Source organism: Chaetura pelagica, unplaced genomic scaffold (genome assembly GCF_000747805.2).
Source record: "Chaetura pelagica isolate M959 unplaced genomic scaffold, ChaPel_1.0 scaffold90, whole genome shotgun sequence".
In the NCBI taxonomy this organism is placed as follows: Eukaryota; Metazoa; Chordata; class Aves; order Apodiformes; family Apodidae; genus Chaetura; species Chaetura pelagica.
The window spans coordinates 3,245,938-3,272,233 of NW_009953496.1; the positions used below are offsets into that span (position 1 = coordinate 3,245,938).

Here is a 26,296-nt window from a genome sequence, read left to right on the forward strand (position 1 = left end):
CCCCCCCGGACCGCTGTCTCCGCGGGCGGCGGCAGGGTCGGGATTCGTCCCGGGATGGAGCAGAGCCAGGGGGAAACCGGCCGCCCCGTCGGGGTGGGGGGCGGTCCCCCCAAATACCAACCGGACTGCAGTTTTGTCCCCCTTTGTGACAACTAGCACCTTGTTGATAACCCCCCAAGAATTTACCCCGTTGTCGAGCTGCCCGAAGCTCTAAAGTACGCGCAGCAGTGAAGTAGCTTGTGAGCCACCAAGCTGCAGTTCATTAGCTCCGCTTAATTTGCCAGATCTTTTCCCAGATAGCTCCTGAGCGGGCCGAACAACTCAAGGGGATCGGCGCCAGTGGGAACTGAGCTGTGAAAAGTAAGCAGGGATTCCCAGTACCTGCCTGATAACTTCAGCAGACCCCGTGTGTGAGCCGGGGCTGGGCCGGGGTGTCTGCCCGAGCAGGGCCGGCCTGGCAGCTCCTGGGCTTCAGAGATGGTCTTGCCAATTCAGAGGCACATACATTAAAGCACCATCTTGTCTTCACTAGTGGCTATATGAGTATCAGAAGCTACTGGATTTTTTGCTTGCTCATGGTGAAGTAGAAGCCTTTTTGTGGGTAGTGGAGTTTTAAAAGTGCATTTTCAGGTCTGTTCCAGATGCGGGACAACATGATAGACACGGGTTGGGCAACCAGCTTTGTGCTTGAGCATCTATTGACTCATGTAGCATTCGGCAGGAATGTCAAAACCTAGAGGGCCAGGTAGAGGTTGTGGCACTGCATACACACATTTTCCACAGCTGTTAGCATGTAGAGATGGTTCACGTGGTTTTGGACTGAGTTCATCAGTCTCTATTTGATAGGCAGGGCTTTATATGTAATGAAAATGTAATCAGCTGAGCTGGGCAGTGAACTGTCTTCAGAAAAGGACTGTGTTTCCAACAGAGTATTCTGTCAATTCAAAATACATGCTGGGGCAATAAAAAAATGAATTATCACTCGCTGTAAAAATTCTCTGCAGTGCAGAGCGCATCTTCTAAGCACTGAAAAAGGCATGAGAGGGACTATGCAAACCTACTATGGTGACCTCAGGTGTCTTCAAAGAGCATTGTCAAGTTGTGCAACACCTGACATACTTTTATTGTTTCACAGGCAAAGCAATAGCTCTGTCATTCGATCCAATTCCCCAACAACAACATCTCAGATTATGGCCAGAAAGAAAAGAAGAGGGGTATGTTGCGTTTACTTCTTTTCCCGTGTGACAATTTGCGTGTGTGCTGTGATTTTGCCCTTTTTAAAAAAAAATAAATTTAATGTGTTTTGTTTTTTTGGGAATAGATTATAGAGAAAAGGCGCCGTGATCGTATAAATAACAGTTTATCAGAGCTGAGGCGGCTTGTGCCAACTGCTTTTGAAAAACAAGTAAGCCCTTTTTTTTTTTAATTCTGTATCTCATTTGGCAATGTTAGTTCTCTTGTAAAACTCATTAAAATAATATTGTGTGTGTCCTGATCTGGCACAAAGCAGGCATTTCAATAAAATGCTTTCTTGTGGTGAAACTATTAGAAACATAATTCATTATAAGGCTGAAAAACATTTCCATTCTTTGGTTTGTTATTCCCTTAAGGGTGTTCATGTTGCCTCTGTTCTTTCGATGAATTCCAGTAGTGGTTTTGTTAAAAATGCACTTTACTCCATATTTTTTAAAAAAACCCAAACCCAGCACAACTCCCCCAATCTGTATGTCAGTTAGCCCTCCCTCTAAATCTTTACATATAATCTAACTTGCCCGCATTTTAAGAAACCTTTACTTCTTAATCTGTAATTTCAGTTGCAAAAATAATCAATTCGGTTTCCTGAGAAGGGAACAGTCAGCCTGGATTATGTTTTAAGGTTACTCATTAGAACCAGGGCATTAGGAGTGGAAATAGGCCCATGTCATGTGAGCTGGTGAAGTCAGGGATATGTTCAGAGACTTCCAGTGAGAAAGTATTCAGTCAGAAGGCTGGAAGGATCCCCCTAACTTTGATTCTGCTCCTCGGTCATGAGATTACAGACTAAAAAGTTAGAATACAGTCTATCCTGTAAAAAAGGATATTTTGTTTATGCCATTTAAATTTAATTATTTATTTACTTTTCCATATTTTTATTTTTTGAGCTTTGAGTCAATATTTAGCCTTTTTCTTGTTTTACTGGAGGTATCTAGAGACCTATGGATATGTGCAGTTAATACTATGTTTTCGGGAAAAGGAAGCAGCTGAAAATGAAGAACCTGTCTTCCTTGTTAAATAAGGAGCAGAACGCAAATTTTGAGAGGAGGATTGCGAGGTGCTGAATGTCAGCGGTAAATGCGAGGCAAGCACTGCGCCATTTTAGGCCTCTTATTTCCCTGGTCTGAACAAAAGCTAAAATGAAATTTTAAATATTGTCATAACGGTGAGAGCATCACTTGCATCACGTGCAATACGCTTTTTGTAACTACTAGTTGTAACTGCTAGTTGTAACTGTGCCCTTCCCTGTGCTCTGGCAAAACAGGGTGACACGTATTTTCAGCTAGATGAACAGGGGCAAGAGACAACAGTTGTTTGTCCCCTTTTATTGTTTACTTCTTGAAAACCACAAACATTATAAAACAAGTTCTACAGAGCCTTTGGAAATTACCCAGCACCATGCAGTTTTTAGCTATTAGTCACTCTCACTGAGACGGCTTGTACTGTGTCTATGGAAAAGATGAAGTCTGAGAAAAGTACAGGATGTAGTCGCATGTAAAAGGGGGAATTCTGACCAAAAATCCACATGTGCACCAACCTTTGTGGGAGGAAAGAGCTGAAGGCAGTAAGGAGATTGAAGAAAATGTATTGGCATAAAAATGAGCGGGCGCTGTATTTTGTTCAGAAAGCCCCACCATTTTTCTGCAGTATGCCAAGGACGAAGTAGTCAGTCCTCTTCCAGCTCCTTGACATTCAGCTCACTGAGGTTTCCAAGTTGGAGGTTTAGTTTCGCTTCCGCCTGCCTCCCCCATCACAGCTCTGCTCTCCCGAGTCCCTCGCAGGGATTGGGAAGTGGGGCTGTGGAGGAGGCTGGAAGTCTCACCTACCTTGCAGGCTGCAACCTGGGGGAAGGCAGTTGAAGCTGCAGGGTGCCTGGCAGCGCTGATGAGGCCCAGATGATAACTGAGAGAAAAATTTGGCTTTGCAGGATGCGATCGTCTGGTGGCTGTAGCTTGTGCAGCCCTGGTTTTAACTGATGCCAAGACATGATCTCTTGCACTGGAGTAACATTTGCAGGGTAAACTCAGTCATCTGGGCGTGCTCCAGACATTCAAGGGAATGCCACCACACTAAATAGGTTTTTTTAATAGATGAATATTCTAATACTGCCTTTCAAGTTGTATTTTATACTTTTCCAACACCTATGGTAGCTCTGTGAGCCACCCTCAGCAACAGAAGTTTTTTACTGACAGAGAAGCTAAAGTATTTCTTTTTCACAGTGTTTAGCTTCATGTCCTTCAAACTAGACCTCTCACCAACTTAAAATACAATGGACTATGCAGTTGCTTTTTCAGTTGAGAATAGAATATTCAGCAGCCAAATGACATGTCAAAAATTAATAGGTGGTTAAGAAAGGGGGATACTTCTGGATATGTGTCCACAGGGACACCTACTGGTAACAGCAAAAAAAAAAAAGGTTGCAGCCTGGTCTTAGTCCATCACTGTGCAGACCTGTCCTGCCAGCTCTCCATTTGTGTTTGTTATTAAAAGGAGAGTCCAGAAAGTTACATTTTTCTCTCATTTCATGAAGATGTTATCTTTATGCTGTCTTTAAGGCCAGAGTTATGCTGAGATACAGCCTTAATAAAGCAAAATTGTGCTGCTGCCACTGCTTGTGTAGCTGGAGAGGAGACAGCATTAGTCCTTAGACAAAGTCTGGGAGGCAGATGCTCATGAAAGAATTAAGCAGAGACTGTCCTAATGATAGGGGAAATTGAAACCATAAGGCTGAGCTCAGTGGAAAGTATATCAAATTGAAGTTTCTAGTACTTGTAAGCCTTTATTTATATGAGTCTCTTATCTCAAAGGGATCTGCCAAATTAGAAAAAGCGGAAATACTGCAAATGACAGTGGATCATCTGAAGATGCTGCAGGCAACGGGAGGTAAAGGTAAGGAGCTGATAGTTTCTTTTCTAATACTTGGGGAAATCTCAGCGGAAAAAAAAGTGCTTTGAGAATCTGTGATAGGCGTTTCCAGATTAAAGGAGTGGAAATCAATGCTAATGGCAGGATTGAACTCGTGGGAAAGAACTACTGGGACAAAAGAAGCACTTGACCCTGGGCTTGTGTTTGCTTTCATAACACTGTGGGAGTAAAGGCTTCATTCACAGGCAGCCCAGTCAGAGATTTGTTTGGGGTTTCCAAAGAGCACTGAAATCTGCACAGGGAGACAAAACAAATACACAAACACCAAACATAAACAGGAGGTTTGTGGCAACAATTGTGTAGCACAAAACTGATGCTAAACCTCATTATCCAACAGCAATACCGAAGGAAGTGGATGGAGAGGAACTTTCATTATTTTACTTATATTTTCTTTGTTCTGGAAAGATTTTTTAAATGCCAGGTTAGACTGTCTCATTCGGCAGAACAAACCTCAGTCCTGCTCTGTGCAGCTCCAGCTGTCTGTAAAACAGACAAGCAGATAGCTAGCAGCACTCTGCACTCATGCTTAGCTGCTGGACGTGTGTGTCAGAGGTCTAGGTAGTTCCCTGTTAGTGGGTACTGGCATGACGCAGGCCCTGCACTGGCTGACCCGCTAGATCAGCCGGCTGCCGGGAGGCGAGCATAGCTCGCTTGTGCAAGCTGACAGTCCTGAGGCCGGAGGCCAAATGATTTCAGCCACCCACAAGGTATTCTGTGTAGTCATGATTTTGGACCTTATTTGGAGGGCAAAACTTGCACGTCTCCTGAAAGCACAGTCCCATGTCCCATGCCATCGACTGTGATTATGGTTCAAGTTGTTGCAATGGAAACCAGCTGATAATTCCTTAATGAAGTGAGCCATGTAGGTGAAGCCTAGGAAAGAATTTGCTGCTGCTCTCTCTCTTCCATTTTTTACTACACTTTTTAGCCCATGGCTTAATGACTGCTTCTCTGTGTACTTTGCAGTTATTACAGAATTCAACTTTGAATCGGTGCGTGCTTAACAACAGATAGTTGTAGGAAAGCATGTTGAAGGCTGGTATTCTGTTATTTGTGAAAATTTACACCTAGCTGACAATTCATATTTTATGATTGTTAAGTGGCTTCTCTAGAAGTCTATTTAAGCTCTATTTAAACTTGTTCTATAGGTGGTGAAAGGAATTTTACTGTCCTTCAGATAACAGACGTACCTCTTGGTTGCTTGGAAAATGTGCAGAATTTAAAAACAACCTTATTTTTATATCTAAAAACATCCTTTTAAAAATGGTATTTAATTGGTAAAGCTGCACTCTTCAAAGTTACGAAACACCAGAATTGATCGTGCTTGTACAATTTGAATTCAGATCCTCTGTGTGTGTGTTTGGTGGTGCCGTCTTCAATTGCGTGGTTGCCTGCTGGCTTTCCACGCACTCTTGTCTCACTTGGTGCACAGGCTGATTGATGCTTGGCTGCTGAGGGAAGTTTTGGTTGTTTTGCTTCATCCTCTCAGCACGACGTGCAGCTCAGCTGTCCCAGCTTAAGCCCCTCTTCAGGCTGCACATCATTCCTCTAAAGAGCTGCAGCAGCTCCCACCCGTTTGATGTCTGCACTGACAGAAGGAGGGCCGCGAGGTGACCCTGATCAGAGACCTCATTTAATAGGAATCCTTCTTCTCTTGCCTCCCCACCCAAAAATAATACGTGGGGATTATTTTATAACTGGGTCAGGATGGGTGGCCCAGCTAAGTGGTGGCAGGCATGAAGTGCTTGGGACCGGAGCTGCCAGGTACAGAGGTGTCAGCAGAGCCCTGGCCTCCAACTGCAGCCAGACAAACTGGATTTTGTTAGCAGTCCTGGGTCTTGCAGTCCCTTCCTTGGTCTGCTACTGGCACTGTGCCTGTCCTTGCCCCAGGCTGACACCAGAGTGCCAGGGGCTGCTGCAGGGAAGGACGAAGTGTCGGGCTGCAGGGAGCAGCCACACTGGCTTATACCCAGAGCTGCTTTCTATACCAGGGTCCACAGTGGGTGGCATGTCAATGATCGCTTCACAAATACTGTGAATTTATCTTCTCCTTCTGACCTAGAGATAAGAGTAATCTCACTCCATGGATTAAGAAACTTCAAGAAAAAGGGGCTTACAAGTTAGTATCAGGCAAAGTTTAAGCCTCTGTTTCCTGCTTGCTTAATGTTTTACTTTGCAATCTAAGTAACAGCTTTAAATATAATTTCTTGGGGTGTTTTTAAGGCAATTGTTTGTTTTATTTCCAAGTGTAGTTATTCCCACTTTGTAACTCATCTTCCAAGCCAGGCACTTTTTTGGATCAGCAAAAAAATGAATTCCATCATTTTTCCTATGGATGAGAGGTCTTACCACAGCAGGGAGGAATGGGTCCTGATACCCTTAAGTTCCCCCACATCTGGGGAGAGCTCATCCTCTTCCTCCTCATGCAGACATGGAGGACACCCACGATGGTGAATGCCTGGGGCTAGGAAAGGCAGGGTGGAGTCAGCTGGCACTCAACGTGCTGAGCCCAAGATGGACATGGTGGAAGAAAACCCGACATAGCTCCCATCCCTTCTCTGCTTTTCAGAGCTGCCCAGGCAGGCAGGCTGCCACCTCTGAGGTCCTGTGCAGACTCTGGGTTTCTGCTGCCCTGACAGGGGTGCAGGCAATGCTGTCCTGTTCATGTTGAGTTATTATTTTGGCCTGCAGCCACGGCTTTTTACTGACCGTGCAAGCAAACACAGAGTAGGAATAATTTGTCAACAGCAAGTAGCTCGATGGGACCTCGCTGTTGTTTTATTGCAGCTTCACTGCAAATTTAGCTTGGGCGACTGGCACCTGGGTCAGCACATGTGGGGTAATATAGCTTGAGTGACTTAGCTGGAATGCTGTGTGCCGAGCAGGTGGTTTACCAGGATAGCTGAATGAAAACTGAGGCTACCGTTTGCTACAAAATGCTGGTGTGTGTGAGTGTGAGTGGTGGTGGAAGATGTTCTTGGGTTTTGGAAAGAAACAAGAAACAACATTTTTAAGTCTCTCTAAGAAGGGGGAAACCAGCAAAGGGGAAACCTGGAAAAGATAACTATCAAAATCAAAACATAATGGAGCCTGGGAGTCCCAGCTCTCACCTCCCCTCTGTTTTCATGGCTGAGCCACCAAGGGAGACTTAAGAGGGAGCCACGATCACTGGGGCTTTGGCATGGCTCATCACAGAGACAGCAGCTCAGACTCAGGGGCCACTGGTGGAAACCACATCCCCTTTGTCTCCTCCAGTCTAGAGGGAGGGATGTTGGGAAGCCCTGGCTTGAGCCACGCGCTCTCAGGACTCCCAGGCTGGCTGAGTCATGGCCAGAGCTGGGAGATGGCTTCGGCTGTGCATCAGCCCCTCTGGAGCTGCTGGAGGTCCTGGAGCATCTGGCGCAGAGGCAGTCCCCATGCCAGGCTGGCTGGCACCCCAGCAGGTACCCTGCTAACTCGCCATTGCTGGCCTGCCTGGCTTTTGTTTCTCAGGAAGACAAAGCTGGAGTTGTTTCACTCCAACCACAGTGCTTCCACAGATCGCTTGGTCGCAGTGGACCTGGCAGAAAAAACAGATGCTGGGAGTCAGTGCTTGCTGGGAGTCAGTGCTTGCTGAGACAACTCCTCAGCCTCTTGTGCCCACCCATCTACTGGCTGAGCTGGTGTTTCTCTCGGGCTTTGCACACCCTCAGATGAGCAAAGCAGCATGTGAAAAAATCACTGTCATAATTTGTCAAGAAGGGGTGTATGGCAGGCAGGGGATTTGGGCCAATGTCTATAAATTTGCCAAAGTTAAATCTATGAAATCTATAAAATATATAAAACTATTGTGGGTGTATAATGACAGAAAGACTCTTTTCTTGATTGAAAGTTGATTAAAGTGAAAGCAACTATCTAAGGTACTAGCATTTTTCAGAAAGACAAATTATTTCATGCCAGAGAGTGCAAGGCCTAATGCAGGTATTGCTGCTACATTACTCCATAATAAGGTCATTTGATCTTTAAACACTAACACACATCATAGTCACACATGCCTAAACCATGGATTAAGAAACTTCAAGAAAAAGGGGTTTACAAGTTAGTATCGGGCAAAGTTTAAGCCTCTGTTTCCTGCTTGCTTAATGTTTTACTTTGCAATCTAAGTAACAGCTTTAAATATAATTTCTTGGGGTGTTTTTAAGGCAATTGTTTGTTTTATTTCCAAGTGTAGTTATTCCCACTTTGTAACTCATCTTCCAAGCCAGGCACTTTTTTGGATCAGCAAAAAAATGAATTCCATCATTTTTCCTATGGATGAGAGGTCTTACCACAGCAGGGAGGAATGGGTCCTGATACCCTTAAGTTCCCCCACATCTGGGGAGAGCTCATCCTCTTCCTCCTCATGCAGACATGGAGGACACCCACGATGGTGAATGCCTGGGGCTAGGAAAGGCAGGGTGGAGTCAGCTGCCACTCAACGTGCTGAGCCCAAGATGGACATGGTGGAAGAAAACCCGACATAGCTCCCATCCCTTCTCTGCTTTTCAGAGCTGCCCAGGCAGGCAGGCTGCCACCTCTGAGGTCCTGTGCAGACTCTGGGTTTCTGCTGCCCTGACAGGGGTGCAGGCAATGCTGTCCTGTTCATGTTGAGTTATTATTTTGGCCTGCAGCCACGGCTTTTTACTGACCGTGCAAGCAAACACAGAGTAGGAATAATTTGTCAACAGCAAGTAGCTCGATGGGACCTCGCTGTTGTTTTATTGCAGCTTCACTGCAAATTTAGCTTGGGCGACTGGCACCTGGGTCAGCACATGTGGGGTAATATAGCTTGAGTGACTTAGCTGGAATGCTGTGTGCCGAGCAGGTGGTTTACCAGGATAGCTGAATGAAAACTGAGGCTACCGTTTGCTACAAAATGCTGGTGTGTGTGAGTGTGAGTGGTGGTGGAAGATGTTCTTGGGTTTTGGAAAGAAACAAGAAACAACATTTTTAAGTCTCTCTAAGAAGGGGGAAACCAGCAAAGGGGAAACCTGGAAAAGATAACTATCAAAATCAAAACATAATGGAGCCTGGGAGTCCCAGCTCTCACCTCCCCTCTGTTTTCATGGCTGAGCCACCAAGGGAGACTTAAGAGGGAGCCACGATCACTGGGGCTTTGGCATGGCTCATCACAGAGACAGCAGCTCAGACTCAGGGGCCACTGGTGGAAACCACATCCCCTTTGTCTCCTCCAGTCTAGAGGGAGGGATGTTGGGAAGCCCTGGCTTGAGCCACGCGCTCTCAGGACTCCCAGGCTGGCTGAGTCATGGCCAGAGCTGGGAGATGGCTTCGGCTGTGCATCAGCCCCTCTGGAGCTGCTGGAGGTCCTGGAGCATCTGGCGCAGAGGCAGTCCCCATGCCAGGCTGGCTGGCACCCCAGCAGGTACCCTGCTAACTCGCCATTGCTGGCCTGCCTGGCTTTTGTTTCTCAGGAAGACAAAGCTGGAGTTGTTTCACTCCAACCACAGTGCTTCCACAGATCGCTTGGTCGCAGTGGACCTGGCAGAAAAAACAGATGCTGGGAGTCAGTGCTTGCTGAGACAACTCCTCAGCCTCTTGTGCCCACCCATCTACTGGCTGAGCTGGTGTTTCTCTCGGGCTTTGCACACCCTCAGATGAGCAAAGCAGCATGTGAAAAAATCACTGTCATAATTTGTCAAGAAGGGGTGTATGGCAGGCAGGGGATTTGGGCCAATGTCTATAAATTTGCCAAAGTTAAATCTATGAAATCTATAAAATATATAAAACTATTGTGGGTGTATAATGACAGAAAGACTCTTTTCTTGATTGAAAGTTGATTAAAGTGAAAGCAACTATCTAAGGTACTAGCATTTTTCAGAAAGACAAATTATTTCATGCCAGAGAGTGCAAGGCCTAATGCAGGTATTGCTGCTACATTACTCCATAATAAGGTCATTTGATCTTTAAACACTAACACACATCATAGTCACACATGCCTAAAAATTTTCACTAAAAGCAAGAGGAAAAACCACTATGCCGGCTTGGAAGTGGACAGGACATTATTCCCCCAAGAAGACTACTCTTAAACTAAAAAAGGAAAATTCGCGAAACTGGAAAATGTTTTTGTAGTTGATGAGCTGCAACTTAAGCAGTAGATGTGGTGCTAGACCCTTTTAGAAAGGGAATATCTTCTCATGTGCATTTAATAAGACATTTTTTTTTTCCAATGCTTTTTTGTCCCAAGCCTGTGGAGCTCCAGTTGCTGTTTGTTGAAATACCTCATGGGCCATATGACTGTCAGTCTTCCATCTCCAAATTAGAATGGCATTACATAAAACGTCTGCTCAAGTAAAGCTTTTTATTGTGTGTGTGCAGAGTCATGACAAGATGTTTTTAATTTGTAGTTAAACAACACCGTATGTCATATTGTCTTAATGACCCTGTGAAGTAGATGGGACCCCAGCAGCAGTTACAACAACGATCTCACAATGTCAAGAAACAGTTTGAGGGCGTTACTAGGAATGCCAGCATAGGGGAGAAAAGGCAGGGTAGTACATGCAAGCTGTCTGATCACCAGTCTGTTTCTTTTTGTGGATAAATGTCTAGTCCACACAGACTCGCTGGGTCAATACTTCAATGCAGCAGCTTGCTGAGGAATTTCAGGAGAGGCATCGTATATCTTTTTAAGTATCACAAGTACTTATGGACTTAATTCTTTTCATTTGTATACTGTCTGCAAAAAAAAGCCCTGAAGATTATTGCATTACAGGGATGGTAACACAAATCATTTACAGATCAGAGGACAAACTTCTCACTTTGCAAATCTTAACCCATAAATGGGAGGTCTGACAGCTGAGCCAGGGCCGGGTCAGCCATGTCTCCTGATGTTAGCTGGGAAGCCAGCTCCACACTCAGTCCCTATTTTGCCCTCCCCTTGCAGGTTATTTTGATGCTCATTCACTGGCCATGGACTTCATGAGCATTGGATTCCGGGAGTGCTTAACAGAAGTCGCGAGGTACCTGACTTCAGTGGAAGGTCTCGACACATCTGACCCTCTGCGCGTTAGACTCGTGTCTCACCTGAGCACCTGCGCTTCTCAGAGGGAAGCCGCCGCCATGACGTCCTCCATGGCCCACCACCACCACCCCTTGCACCCTCACCACTGGGCAGCCGCTTTTCACCACCTCCCGGCTGCTTTGCTGCAGCCGAACGGACTCCACGGCTCGGAGGCCACCCCATGCAGACTCTCCTCGGACGTGCCCCCCCACGGCTCTGCCCTGCTCACCGCCACCTTCGCCCACGCCGACGCTGCCCTCAGAGTCCCCTCCGCTGGCAGCGTTGCTCCCTGTGTCCCCCCTCTCTCCACCTCCCTCTTGTCCCTCTCGGCTACTGTCCACGCTGCCGCCGCCGCAGCCACTGCGGCCGCCCAGAGCTTCCCCCTCTCCTTCACCAGCGCCTTCCCCATGCTTCCCCCCAGCGCGGCCGCCGCTGCCGTGGCCGCAGCGACAGCCATCACCCCTCCGTTGGCCGTATCGGCCACCGCCAGCCCTCAGCAGGCTGGCAGCGGCGGGGGCACGAAACCCTACCGGCCCTGGGGGACTGAAGTTGGAGCCTTTTAGGTGCCCCCCTCTCCCGTCCCAATCCGGCTCCCTCCTCACCCTCAGCACAAACACCCACCTCCACATGCACATCCACACGCACACACGGGCCTTCAGGACGGATGGGATTGGACACGGCATGTCCTCCCTGCTCAACCTGGCTGAGGGGCCACCTGCACCCAAAGGGCCTGAGAGATGCCAGCCAAGGAATGGTACAGCACTCCTCATTTCAGGCATTGGAGAGGACATGGGATAGTATCTCCTTCTTCTTCCCAGTTTGTTTTGCTGGAGGCACCTTGAGGGAGCAGCGATGGCTTTCAGAACAGCGTGATCACAGTGGCATGTAGAGGTTTCCTGGGAAATATGTAGACACTAGAACTAATAATTCTCCAGCTATGCATCCTTGTTTGGCAGAGGGGTAAGGGATTGCACCGGCTGGGTCTCCCAGGCTAGAAAAAGAGTTTGAGTTTCATAAGTGCCTGACATTGAAAAAAAAAATAATAAAAAAAATTATATATATATGTGTGTTCTGCTAAAACAAGTAACATTGCACAAGTATGGAAATGGTATGGGAGAGAGGGGAGAGTCTGCATTCAACTTCAGCATTTGTGCATCTTCCCAGGGAAGAGCATGCTCTTCAAGGGGAGAGGTTTTTTTAGCCAAAAGATTGCCGAGGAAGAATGTTTAGTTAGACAGGCCTAGTTCTTGCTTCCGTAGTTCACTTTCTTTGTACAGACTTGCCAAATTGTGACATCTAGCATAGCATTGGTAAAAGCAATTATCTTATCAGTGCTGGGATTAATGAACGTTTCAGCACTGCCTGTGAGCCTTGAGGCACCCTTATTTTTTGGCTGAAATATGGTGCTAGCTCGTATCTGCACAGTGAATTTGTCATGCACCCAGAAGTAACCAGCTATTTACAGTGTGCACACTTGGATACGGTTGATTCATGCCAATACAAGAGACTCAGTGTTGCAAGGGTTCAAATTAACTTATTTAGCTGTATTTGGACATTTAGCTGATTCTGTGCAAGATCTTTCTTCTTTTTGCTATCAACTACAGGGAGAACAATCACTCTGGATATGAATGAAGTTATGGTAGGGACAATTTTTAAATTGGCTATTAACACGCCAACATTGTAATGTGGGTTTGATTCCAAACCAAACTGAATGTATTAAAGGGTATGTCAGTAAATTATTTTGTCAATACCCAGAAAACTAGTGCTGCATAAAATGGTTTGCTCTCATTTTTTATTACAGTGACTTAAAATAACCTGAGTATTTTAATACATCCAGTCAAGAACTAGAGATTTTATGTAAAAAAACCCAACAAAACACAGCATGTATTATTATGCACTTGATTTCTCTGCTGTGTGGAGAAAGCAATAAGCATTGAGAATGTTAAACATTATGCAAAATATACTTTAAAATATTTGTTTTAAAAATACTGTACCTAGTTGGTCTTTTATGCATTACTTTGTTAACCTTTTTTCTATGCAAAAGTCTTTACATATCACTAATTAAATGAAGTCCTTTTTGACTGAGTTTTATGGATGATTTGTTGCAGTTTTGGTTTGCTCTTGAGGAATGCTCGTTGACTCGGTTAGATTCTGCCACTGGTAACAAGCCTGTCTGCTGTGCTGTCCTCTCCTGCTCCCCTTGCTCAGCCAGGGACACCATCTCATGCAGTGGGCTCTGAAAGACGCAGGAAAAAGCAGTCAGTAAACCATTTGCTTTTCAGGCTTGTAAACTGGTTCTGTGTTGCAGGTACACTTCATGATAACAAAGTCATCTGTCCATCCTGGAGAGCACCCAGACTTGTTGGGGTTTTTCAAGTTCAGCTTTTCTTCAGATTCCCACTAAGAGCTTCTGTTTAGAAGCGGAAAATTTTAAGTGAATGACAACATTAAATATCTGGATTGAGAGAGGGTAGTTTTTACCCCCAGTTCTAGCCTTCTAATATACTAGTTCTCACTGAGGCGAAGGGTTTGTTATTGTTACATCTGGGATCTGCGAAGTCTGTCTGCAGAAGGTGTGTAAAGCTCTGTCCGTAAGGATAAGCACAAAATCTTACATGTCCAAAAGACACAGAAAGTTTATTATGCCCAAATAACAGCTGAGAAGACAGGCACAGAAATAAGGTGACCACCCTTCAGCCAAACTGAGAAACTGAGACTTCATCTGTTGTCAGAACGCAGCCTCAGGTCAATGGCTCACTCCCCACTATCCCTCTCCCCCAAATGTAAAACTGTAACCCATTCTTGCCTGCATCAGCTGGTCTCCAGCCCCAAGGTGAGGAGGGATTGTGATTGGCCTGAACAGCATGCTGTCCCCATGGAGAAAATGGACAAAAGAGGGGAAAGAAGGCTCTCTGTTCCTGGGCTGTAAATCATGCTTGATCTTCTTCCAAGTTTCGTTGTTTTGGAGGAATGGGACATTTTTTGTTGCAGGACATAAATGCTGTGCTGCTGCACTGGCATGTTGGGCAGCAGCTGGTTCAGGTACCATTCACTGTCCATCTGAGCAGTTTCAAGAATAAGGATGACATCAGTGAACTGGCAAGTACATAAAAAGCAGGCTTTATTTACATGAAAAGAGCAGGTTGCAACCCTATTTGACTTAAACTGTTAATTATTAACCTGCCCTGTAAGAGCCTGGTAGGAGGTCTCTCATGCAGCACATCATGTTAAAAATGGGCAGTCACTGACTTGGCTCCACTTAAGGGCTTCAGTCTAATTGATGTGCCCGAAAACATTACCATTTGTTTCCCTAAATGCAAAAAAAAAAAAAAAAACGGAGTTTGAAAAAGGATTTCTTGGAGACTGATTAGATGAAAGCATAATCGTTTTAGCATCTTGAAATGACACACCATGGATGGATTTGTGCAGCCTGTGTATTTGGGCTTATCCCATTTTGGCTCGGATCAAACAGGCCAAGCTCATGGACACTGAGTTGCTGGTATCTCCTTTCTTCTCTTGTTTTGGTCTGTTGTAGTTTTGTTTTATTTCGTTTTGTTTTAACCTGAATCACCCGAAGGGACAAGTGCGTGAGGCAGGAGCTCAGGCTTTATGCCTGGTTTGTCCTTAGCTTCTGTTGTGAATGTTACCCCTGTGATGGCAGATGAAGATTTCCCAAGTGAGAAACTAATGGAGAAGAAGCATATGTCACTTGTGCTGTTGGTTGTAGCTGTGCTAACAGGTCAGAGCTGAAAAACTCTATGCAATTTTTAAAACAGAGCAAGGACAATATGGTTCCTTGGCATAACTGAGATCCAAAAGGCAGGACTCATGCCTGTGCATGCAACTTTACTTCAGCCCTTTTCTATCATTATCTGCATTTGTTGATTAATGAACCTGGATGAAGAAGGAAGTTTGTAATTTATATCATTTAGGACCAGATCATAGCACAAGAAAGCAAATCAGGATGCTTGCTCAGCAGTAAGCAGTTGGCTTTGAGTAACTTTTCAATGGGTGTGTTTGCAACCTTAAATTCCAGTTATCAAGAGGATCAAAGCAAGTTATGCAATTTCCTAGAATGTTTTTCTTAAGAGGAAAAAGCTAAAAACCAATTCTGTCACTCAGCATTAGCAGGCTCAAAACCTTAGCCCTCAGCAGTGCAAATAAAAAGCACTTAGGCTGCTGTAACTGCAGGACTAACAGCGTCACACAGCACTGAGATTATTACCCGAGAGAGATGGGCAGTTGAGAGGCAGTGCTGCCCGTCCTCCCTTTGCTCTGATTGCAAGTGGAGGAAACCCAGCATTAGGTATTGCCCCAGAAGAAAAACCAGCTACTGAGGCTGAGGGCTGAATGCATGTATTCAAAGCAGAATAATCGTATCCTGGCTGTGACTATACCTGCCTGAGCAACTGCCAGGAGGTGTCAGTTCATGCTCTTGCCTCCTTAGTCTGAGCTTCCAAAGTCTTTGTTTGCAGTTACGCTGAAAGATGATACTTCAATCAGTATGGTATGAGATATGTAAAGGGCATTTACTGAAGCTTGGGACTTGTATATCGGCAGATTCTTAGGGCTATTGTAAATAGGAAATTTCTTCTTCATAACAGAAAAAGGTCACAAACATCATCAGAAGATACTACTGAAGTGGGAAGTGGACTGTTAGCAGCTTTGTAGTCACCAATCTCATTAGTTTTCTGCTTCTATAGGTACAGATAGCTTGAGATCACACAAATGAGGACCTAAGTGCTTTAGTAGTCACAGGCAGTTTTATCCAACTTCAAGAAAAGATGAAGAAATCAGTATAGCTTTGTTTGCAAGCTTTGTGTCCCCAGCCTCATTTGCGTGAGGCTACTGCCTGAACCTGAGTGTAATGCTACTCAATGCTGAAGTTTTTACTCATGGTCTGTTCCTCTGCTTCACCTTTTACATAGCAAAGACTTGAGTTTTGGAAGCCAATGTGAAAAGGCCTCAAAAGGGATGGCTGCAGCAACACATTTGGCCGTGACCAGAAATGATAAGCAGAGGAGCACTGGGCAGGTGCTAGAATGCTGGGATCTCAACTTGAGGGTAAATCCAATGGTAATTACTACTACTGGAAGATTTAAAGTGCTATTAATGTGTGAATACAGTCACTTAGTCAGTATTCCTTGGCCTAAGTATTTGGCATGTCCTAAGCTGGGCTCTGGCTGTCGCTCTGGAAGGTGCAGGTCTCCCTTGTGTCCTATGCCACCTTTACCTGTGCAGATGCCCAGGAAACCCAAGGTTACTTAAGAGGCAGTAAACGTGTATGGCCAGGCAACTGGATTTCTCCTTCTCTATCTTGGCATCATCTTTGCAGAGACAGGATTTGCAGCTTAGTAATATTTTCAAATTATCTATTTTTTTTTCAAAGAATCATCATCCAGGAAAACAATTGGACTAGATGATCTCTAAAAGTCCCTTCCAACTCTGACAATTCTGTGGTTCTGTGAGAAGTGTTTTACCTGTAAAGAATAACCATAGACAATATTCTGCATTACTGTGTGGTAAGTGAAAAGCTAATAAATTACTACAAGGCAATCCATAAACCTAAGGAGACAAAATTACAATTACTTAAAGGCCTACACTTTTTTCCCCCCTTAGTTTTGATTTAACCCTGAATACTGTATTTTCTTTTTCTTATATCAGAAAGCCAGGCTACTTGATTTTTCTGTAGGAGAAGGACTCTTCCTCTGGGAGTTGAAAACAAAATGTTATGCATTTAAGGGACATTTTTGCAACTAGATTAACAAGATGAGGCCTGTTGTGTGCAGATAGCTCAAATAGTTTTTAATGACGGTCCCAGCACAACACTTGGGTTTAATATAGAAGCCTTAAAATAAAATAACATTGTTTCTCTCCCCACTCCCTCTCCCTCTGTTGCTTTGTAAACGTATTTTGGTGGTGGAGAAAAAAGTTTATTTTGTTTGAGTTTTCTTGGGTTTGTTTTTCTGAAATGGCACCGGGGTGGCACCGGGGAGAAGTGGCGGGGCACTCTGGCTCCGTAGAAGCATCTCCTTTCCTCTGAGTAGGCACAGCTGCTTCCTCGCCTTTTCCCTCCCCTGACCTCTTTTTGGGAAACCATCCCACCAGGCAGCCCCCTCCCTTCTTTCCCGACAGAAGCTGAGGGCAAGCTGGTTGCAACCACAGGAAAAGACTGTGGTTTCACTAGGCTGTCCCAGTCTCTCTCACTGTACTCTTTTTAGTTTCGTCAATCACAAGGGCCAAAGTGTGTGTTTTTCGATAATCACCTCAGGTTTTCAGTCATGAAAACATCACCCATGTCTGCTTCCTTCCCTCCCCCTGTGATCACGAGGCTGATACCTGCCCAGCTACAACTTTGTCCCTTTCATATATTATTGTAGTTAGAGGGTAAAAATGCTACAAGCAGGAATCTCAAAACAAAACAAAAACATTTCTAGATACTTCCGAAAACTGACCCTCACGCGCCGCCCTGTCCTCTTTCAAGGCTTGCTAAACCCACAAGAAAGATTCCCATTAGTAAATCACTATTGGATCATTAAACCTTTTTAAGGCAGTATGTGCCTTACCAAGAGAATGAGGATTACGACACAGCAGTGGCTGCTGCCCACTGACAATCATGGGAACCAACCTCAGTAATAAATCCATGAATTATCTGGTTCACTTTGACCGGTTCTCACGCCAGAGCAGCTCCTTTGATGTGACCGTCAAAACCCAAGGATGCCCAATAGCAGTAGCCACAAACAAAACAATAGAGAAGTAATAATTCAATATAAATATGGAAAACCTCCTTGCCTGTATGTCTAGCTTTTGCAGTGGGATATTTCTGTGACTGTGGTTGGAACTGGAGACAAAAAAGAGAAATAGATACTTTTTTATATTTTCTGTGTATTACTCTTTAAGGAAAGAAATGCTGGGCATGTTGCAGAGATTTTATAGCTACCATTGATATGCATGACTTTTTTTGGCTAAGGGAGAGCTCCCTGTTGCTTTTCAAAATCAGTCTGATAGTTCAGAAACAATATGCACTTACAGATTGATCCTGCAGAGGGACATTAGGCATACTCAGAAGAACTATTCTACTTCAGTGTGACTATTCATATAAAAAAAGTTAATCATGCTTTTAAGCCCCTGCAGGATTAAAACTTCAGAGGATGCATTCTCATTTGTCTGAGCTGTAAAAATATTAATCGTCAAGCTCCTTTTGGTTGCTTAAACACCTTGGAAATACAATTATTCGTTACTCTGCTTCCTGGCTTTCCACTTGTAAAGTGGCAAGAGTGTTATTTAGTTTTTTGTCCTTGATCTTGTCTAATTAGATATCAGACTCCAGAAAAACAAATCGCTTCCAAACTCAAGCTCATCTTGTGAGCACCCCTAACAAGAGTCTCTGGCCCTTACTGTAAGCCCCTAGTTAGCAGAAGTAAGTAGCTGTCCTGGAGCTTGTGAGGAAGGTACATTTCTGATGGCATATGAGATGACATGGAAGACAAATCCTCTTCAAATTGTATGACCAGAAGAGAAGCAGAATTTATTAAATTACTTTGAATCATTCTTTTTTTTTTTTTTTTTTTTTTTTTTTCTCTTCTCTTAAAGCAGGATCAGCAAACGGTAATAGAAAATACATACAAAAAAAGTTATGATACCTGGTTTTGGAAAGCACTGGAGTACTTGCATACAACATGATGGCAATGAATGAGCAGAGGACACTGCTTCTGGGCATTGCTGTGCTCAGCTGTCACAGGGGAATTGCTGCTGTGAGGGGACTCTTGCCTGTCTGTAGGCAGATGACTACCTGCTCCTGCTGCCTGTGGTGTATTTATCTCACACTGCAAGGAGTTACCCACTCCAAGCAGCTCAGCAATGGAGTGCATTCACCAAGAAAGGAGACAAAAGTGGGGGAACTGACTCCTCTCCTTAACTTCTGTCTTTTTGAAGAAGTGTGGCAGTATAGTGCATTGCAGCCAGCTGTTGCATTGCCTGCAATTACAGCCAGAGCCACCAGCAACTCCCATCACTCCTTTCTCACCAAACACAGACTTAGGGAGGCTGTGGTGGAAAGCCCAAGGGTGAGAACTTCAGAATCAGGGCTCTCCCTGTGAGCCCTGCAGCTGGGAGGGGAGTCACAGTAAGAGGAGCTCATACCCATCTTAAGGGCAGATGAGTACATTATGGCTTTAAGGATGAAAGCCACCCAAGCAGGCTACAGCAAGATCATGGAATCATAGAATGGTTTGGTCTTGAAGAGACCTAAAAGATCATCTAGATCCAACCCACCTGCATTGGCAAGGGCACCTCCCACTAGATCATGCTCCATTTCAATTGAAGATGGGCTGAGAGAGTTGGCGCTGTTCAGCCTAGAGAAGAGAAGGCTCTGGGGAGACCTTATAGAGGCCTTCCAGTACCTGAAGGGGCTACAGAAAACTGGGGAGGGACTTTTTACAGGGGCATGGAGTGAGAGAATGAGAGGGAATGGTTTCAAACTGAAAGAGGGTAGATTTAGGTTAGATACTAGGAAGAAATTCTTTACTGTGAGGATGGTGAGACACTAGAACAGGTTGCCAGAGACACTGTGGATGCCACTTCCCTGGAAGAGGCTAGGTTGGTTGGGGGGCTGAGCAACCTCATCCAGTGGCAGCTGTCCCTACCCATGCAGGGGGGTGGGATCTAGATGATCTTTACATCCCTTCCAACCCAAACCCTTCTATGATTCTATGACTGACCCAAGGCCATTGTCCAAACAGATCTTTAGCTGAGACTTGCTACCTGGTTTAGTGTAGAGAAGGAACAGACTGAAGTTTTTGTACTACAAAACTTAATCCCATTATACTTATACAACCAGTCTCTTATCTCAACAGAGTGAAAAATAATTCCTGTTTCTTTCAGTTATTTTCCTGGATCTCTTGAGCAGAACTGCAGCTTACACAATAACAATTATGCCATTTATGGAATACAGACTAGTCATTTGTGTAAAAAAAAACAACAACCCTTGCAAAGGATGTGGGGCCAGTTTGAGTGCATAACTGCACAGCAGCAGAGCTGGAGATGGCACCCTGCCGTGGCCACGCTCCATCAGCAGCCTTGGCCTTGCCTGGGTCACTGCTATTCCCTGTTGCACCCAGCAGGCAGCACCATCAGCCAGAGCATGTGTTGTAAAATCAGTTTACAGTCTGTTATTATTTTCCTGCTTTTGAAGGAAGCTGGCAAATGGCAAGTGGTCCTTGGCTAGTACTGTCTAGATCTGTGTGTGGTAATTAAATCTGCATTGGGCTTTTGTTGCCATCACCTTAATCAAATGCCTTGGTTTGGATAAAATATCTTATCCTAAAACATGATTCAGAGTAAATTTTCCAACTGTAGTTATGAAGGGACAGTCATAGCAGGATTTGAAATGAGATTGTTATGGGGGTTTTATTGTTTATCTTACTGTCCAGGAGGTGTTCCGTGTCAAATCTGTACCTAAGACAGAGATTTATAGTTATGTTTTAACAGTATTTTACAGAAAGGATCTTGGGGACAGATAATAGGAGTGGAAAAAAAATAGTCTGGGGAAGGGATTGTGTGCCTGAAAACTTTTTTTTTTTTTTTCCTTTAACTTCCATCTCCAGCAGTTTAATAAACACTTTGTCTTGTTTGTTTCCTTTGACTGCCATGGTGACAACAGCACTAATGCCACAGCACAGACTGCTCCCATGGTCCACCAGATTTGTGAATTATTGCAGGAAGGAATGAAAACAGACCTTTCTTGTCTCTGTGGCCAGCTGATGCCCTGGGATGCAGAAATTCTGGTTCCCTTCTTTGCTTTGGTTCAGACTTGCCAGGTGAAAAGCAGAAATGCTGCTGCTGGTGGAGCAGCTGTGTGTCTTGGGTCACATAGTTCTTTGTCACTCTGGTAGTGGCATATATCATCAATGTATAAATGCCACAGATAGACTGAAGTGTTGATAAATCCGAATCATACTCCTGATTATCCTTTGCTGCTTCTCTTTGTTAAATGCTACTTTAAGGCTGTTTCAAAGACAGCTTGTACAGCTTCCATGCACAGCCTTAGACTCAAGGAAACACATTGCATATGATTTGGCTTAACCACAGCTTCATCTGAACATGAGGCTGGCTTTATCAGCAAATGCAAAGCCTTTGTCACTTTATAGTTGGAATGAAACGGACACAACGTTAACCTGTGGAATTAAATCAGAAAACTTCAGCGCCGGGACCACGCGGGAGAAGCGGGTGAGTAGCGGCAGCCACGGGACCCGAGTGCCACCTCGTGGCATCTTCCGACGCTGTTTTTACCAACAAGCAAAGGCTTGTTACCCTGTCGGGGATAGTACGAAGTTGTACTTGTTTATGTCCACAACAAAACAAAAACTAAGGGGATAAGCGGGCACCGGGATGTCCCGGGAACAGAATGAATCCAATGACTGCATGACCGTATGTCCTTCGGAGAGAAGTGAAACATGAGAGCAAGTAGAAAATATGCCTTTAGAAAAAAACTGGAAGCTTTCATTTTCTGAAGGGTCTGTTGGTTATAAATGCCATGCAAAACTATGTTCACTCACAGGCAAGACGTTTCATATAAGATTGGAAAAAACTTATGAAGTGGAAATAATTTAGGGCTATATAACTTAAAGAAGATAGCCAAAAAGAAAAGTTAATGCCAGATCAAGTTTGGATGTGAAAGCTCTGGTTCCCAAATTCTCCAATGAAGTATAAAAAGTTAAGAGTTTTAATGAGAAACTCAGCTGCTGGTTGATCTGTTGTCACGGTATTGTTTTCCTTACCTTCCTTATTTCTACTGCAGTGCACTCCCACCAGCCCTGCTGCGAGCTGGAAAGGAACTGGTCAAGCTTTTGAGGAAGAGCAGAAATGAAAGTAAAAATACTTGAGATTCAGTATCTCAGGATATATCACATTTAGAAGCAAATTTGTGAATGTGACACTAATAATAACAATAATTATCATAATAACCAAGTAATAGTAGTAATAATAACAACAACCATATTGATCTTATGTGTCTTTGAAATACCTCTGTTCTAGGTTGTGCAGCCATAGAGTCATAGAACGGTTTGGGTTGGAAGGGACCTTAAAGACCATCTAGATCCAGCCCCCCTGCATGGGAAGAGACAACTCCCACTAGATCAGGTTGCTCAGAGCCCCATCTAACCTGGCCTTGAACACTTCCAGGGATGGGGCCTCCTTCTCTGGGCAACTTGTTCCAGTGTCTCACCACCACCCTCCTAGTGAAAAATTTCCTCCTCATATTTAAGGGAAAGGAGAGTAAAGGGGGGGCAAGGAGGGGCAAGGAAGGGCAAGGAGGGGAAAAGGGGCGAAAGGAAGGGCAAGGAGGGGAAAGGAGAGGAAACAAACAGGCTCAGTTACACCTGTTCCACATGTGCAGAAGCAAAGATGACTGAAAGGACCTGCACAGTGTAATCAGGCAACAAGGGTAGGAAAAGTGACCCAAACAGCAACATCTGTCACTTTGGTCCCTCAACAGGCAACACTAATGTTGGACAGGGGTAACATGCTGAGATAAATTGTGCCAAATTGCTTTTATATCTTTAATGTCTCTTTAATTATACTGCCTGTCCCCTGTAAAACAGCCTGCCTTTTCTGGGGCTTCAACATTTCAGTGCCATGAGCTACTTATTATTTAAAACAAAAATAGCAACAAAGACTTTATGAGAGATGCTTCTTCCGTCTGTGAAAAAGCAAGTACCCTGTTCCTTCCATCTAAGACCCAGAACAAAGGGAGTCAATCTTGATATTGCCATAACCCACCTGCTGTTCAACCCACTCTGAAGGTGAACACTTATCCTGGAGCCCTCTCAACCCAAACAAGAATGCTGTTAATGACAGTGGGACCTGAACTGGTAGGACACCAGCAAGAGGACTGGTTTCCACTCTTCACTGAGTGGATATTTGCCCTCCACACAATGGAAAGTTTCAGGTCTAACATCAGTCTGAAAATGGATTGGAAAGTCCATTAGGTAGCCTCTTTGGAGATTATGCTTCCATTGCTAGTATAACACTGGGAATTATGCTCTTCCTTCATGTTCAAGAACTTTTCTGGTCACTTTTCCAGGTTTCTAAAATTTCACATTATTATTATTAAAATTTCATATGATTATTATTTTTCAAATTACTTTAAAGTTAGAAGCATGCAAACATAATATGACAGAAAAATTAGTTAAAATTGAAGCAAATGCTTCTTTTGCCACTATTCTGTAAAACCATTCTTGGACCTTTTCAAGGAGACTAGTTAATATCTGAAATTCACTTCAGCTGCTTCTAAAAATGACCCCTCATTTTCTGAAGTAGAAAAAGCAGTTTCTTCGACTAACTTGGTAATATGTTTAGATGAGACCAACAAGAGAGAGGGGAACTGAAGAGCCCCACATGACTATCTCATATAAACTGGTAGTTATAGGGAAAAGTACAAGATGAAGTAATAAAATTAGGATTCTCAGGGCCTTAGAAGACTCATGGAGCTATTGCCCTGGGCCAGTCTGAGCCCTCTGGTGAGGTGCTTGCCCAGCCTGCACTTAACAACCTCCAGCCACAGGAATGCAATAATTCCTTACAATATAGCCTTTGATCCCAGTGCTTAGGTATGATTGGGCAGCTTTTCTTAATATCTAAAAGGTGACAACAGCTCTTTTGACTGTTTGCTTTGTGCCTTATAGCAAAGGTGACCTCCCTTAAAGCTTCCTTGTTATAAAATATAGGGACCTTGGGATTTCTCCTGAGATGCTCCTCTCTGCATTGGAGGGCAGCCTGGACTGCAGTATGCCTCTGGCACACGGTGGAAAAGGCAGCCAAAACCATTATTTCCAGTAGTGCTTTCCACCAGGGCAAAGTAGTCCAGCATAAAACATGACCTGACAGCATTAGGGACATGGGTGATCCAGTGGCCATGTCTTACTCCTGTCAGCAGGGAGGATCCCTGCTAAAGCATAATCTGCCAGGTATGCTAGCCTCTGTTTGTAGTCTGTCTGAAATAGCTATTATATTAATTTATTACTAGCATTCCTTGTTTTACCTGGAGCAGTGTGCTGGGTCTGGCTGGGATGGAGTTAACTTTCCACAGCCTTCACAGTACTGTGCTTTGTCTTTGTAGCTACAAGGGCGCTGCTAACACACCAATGCTGTGGGTGAGCAGTGCTCCCACAGCACCAAGGCTGTCTCTCCAACACTCCCCCTTCCCAAGGCTCATAGGCTGGGAAGCAGCAAGAGCCTGGGAAGGGACACAGGCAGGCCCCAACTGGCCAAAGAGGATATTCCCTACCATCTGGGAGTCATGCTCAGCAATAAAACTAAGAGAAGGAGGGAGAGATAGATTATTACATTAATTATCAAGGCCTTTGTCTTTCAAAGCAACTGCCACATGGGGTCCTGCTTCCCAGAAGATGGCTGGACATCTGATGTGAAGTAGATAATCTTTTTTGCTTTGCTTCCATGCATGGCCTTTGCTTTCTTTGATTAAATCTCCTTCATCTCAACCCATTATTTTTTCACCTTCTTTTCTCCCTCTGTCCTGCTGAGGAGAGGGAGTGAGAGAGAACAGCTGGGCAGGGGAGCTGGTGGCCAGCCCACTACAGACAAGGCACTTCTCCAGCAGGAAAGAAGAGGTCCTCACACTCACCCTACAAACCACAGGCAGTGGGGAGAGGCTGAGGAAGAAGAGCAGCTCTTGCTGGGGCCCTGGGTGTGTGTTTGAGCACACAGCTGATGTGCTCTGCTATGGGACAGATCTGGTTGCTGTCCTGGGAGGAGGAGGGGAGGCCCCTCACTGCCACAAGACTGAAAGAGGCTTTGCCCCATTTTCATCAACTCTGTCCTCCTTACTTTCCAAGGTACCTGTACCACTTTTTTTAAGAGCTGCAAAGCTGGTCTGAGGGCTTCCTTGAAGGAGTGAGACACATGCTAATGACAGGGGGGTATTAAAATTCCCTTTGTCGTCTCTGTTTACTTCTTTCCACCTCCTGAAGAGTATCTGGGATCTCTCTAACCAAATACCAAACGACCATGCATGATGGGGGCTGTGTAAATACACCTCAGAGAGACAGTCAACAGGTGGGGAGGCACCTCAGAGAACTGCAGCCCCTCTCCTGCCAGGAGAGAGGTGCAGGCTCCAAGCCCTGCCTGCCTTCTCTAGGGGATACGATACTAGAGAGGTGTGCACAGCAAGGGAGTCCCTACTGCCATGGCCCAAGGCCTCCTGATGGCACCAAGTGACCCTTTATCTGTGAGGAGAAAAGTGTGGGTACATCCTTAGCTGTCAGACCAGAAAAAAAACAAACCCAAAACAAACAAACAAAAAAACCACAACAAAACAACATAAAACCAAAACAAACCCACAAAATCAAACCAAACCGACCAAACAAAAGAACCACGCAAACAAAACCACCCACGGTATTTCCCAGCGCCGCCCCCCAGCCCTGCCTGCGCAGACACTGCTCAGCAGCCCTCCCTCTGCTGACTCCTAGAAACCCTGCGGCTGGGCATGGGACGTCCACAGGCAGTTCTGCGATGGCAAAACTTCCAGACAGATGCAACACCCGAGCAGCCTTTCCCTGCCCAGGCTGACTTTACACTCTCCCTTCACACGACTCCTCGGAACCTGCGAATACCTCCTGAAACTCGCTACCGGCCAGCAACGCCGAAGGGCTCGCACAGCAGCCGGCCGGATGCTCCCTAAATTTTAAAGGAGAGGGTTGAAGAGAATTCTGCCAAAAAAAAATCAGTGCGGACGTAAGGACGAAAAATTTTGCTTCCCTGACCGGGAATCGAACCCGGGCCGCGGCGGTGAGAGCGCCGAATCCTAACCACTAGACCACCAGGGAGCTGTATATGTGCTATTCATCTCCTGCCCCAAGACCCAAACCACAACCACACACCTCGAGTTTTCCTCGACTGCTTTATCTTCTTTGCGCTCCCTCCTTCCGGCCAGTACCAAGTCCCGGAGGCAGGTCCGTGCAGGGAGGGACGTTCCATTCTACCCCACGGAAGGGGGAGCAGCGGAGAGGGGGTGAGGAGGAGAGGCAGGTGAGGGGCCCTGGCGGTGGGCGGGAGGAGGGACGG

The 26,296-nt window shown here is 45.1% G+C and overlaps 1 protein-coding gene and 1 non-coding gene across 2 annotated transcripts in view; one reads left to right on the top strand and one right to left on the bottom strand.

Moving 5' to 3' along the window:
- The window catches only part of HEY2 (hes-related family bHLH transcription factor with YRPW motif 2), a 13,516-nt gene extending 1,738 nt beyond the window's left edge, over positions 1-11,778 (top strand). Inside the window, exons 2-6 of the mRNA XM_009999210.1 lie at positions 157-215; positions 1,136-1,214; positions 1,322-1,405; positions 4,062-4,143; positions 11,099-11,778. Of these exons, the coding sequence (XP_009997512.1) occupies positions 157-215; positions 1,136-1,214; positions 1,322-1,405; positions 4,062-4,143; positions 11,099-11,778 (984 nt within the window). The remainder of the gene's footprint in view (positions 1-156; positions 216-1,135; positions 1,215-1,321; positions 1,406-4,061; positions 4,144-11,098) is intronic.
- A 14,208-nt stretch (positions 11,779-25,986) lies between these two features.
- On the bottom strand, positions 25,987-26,058 carry TRNAE-CUC. The gene has a single exon. It is a non-coding gene; the product is annotated as a tRNA-Glu (tRNA).
- Positions 26,059-26,296: the final 238 nt, after the last annotated feature.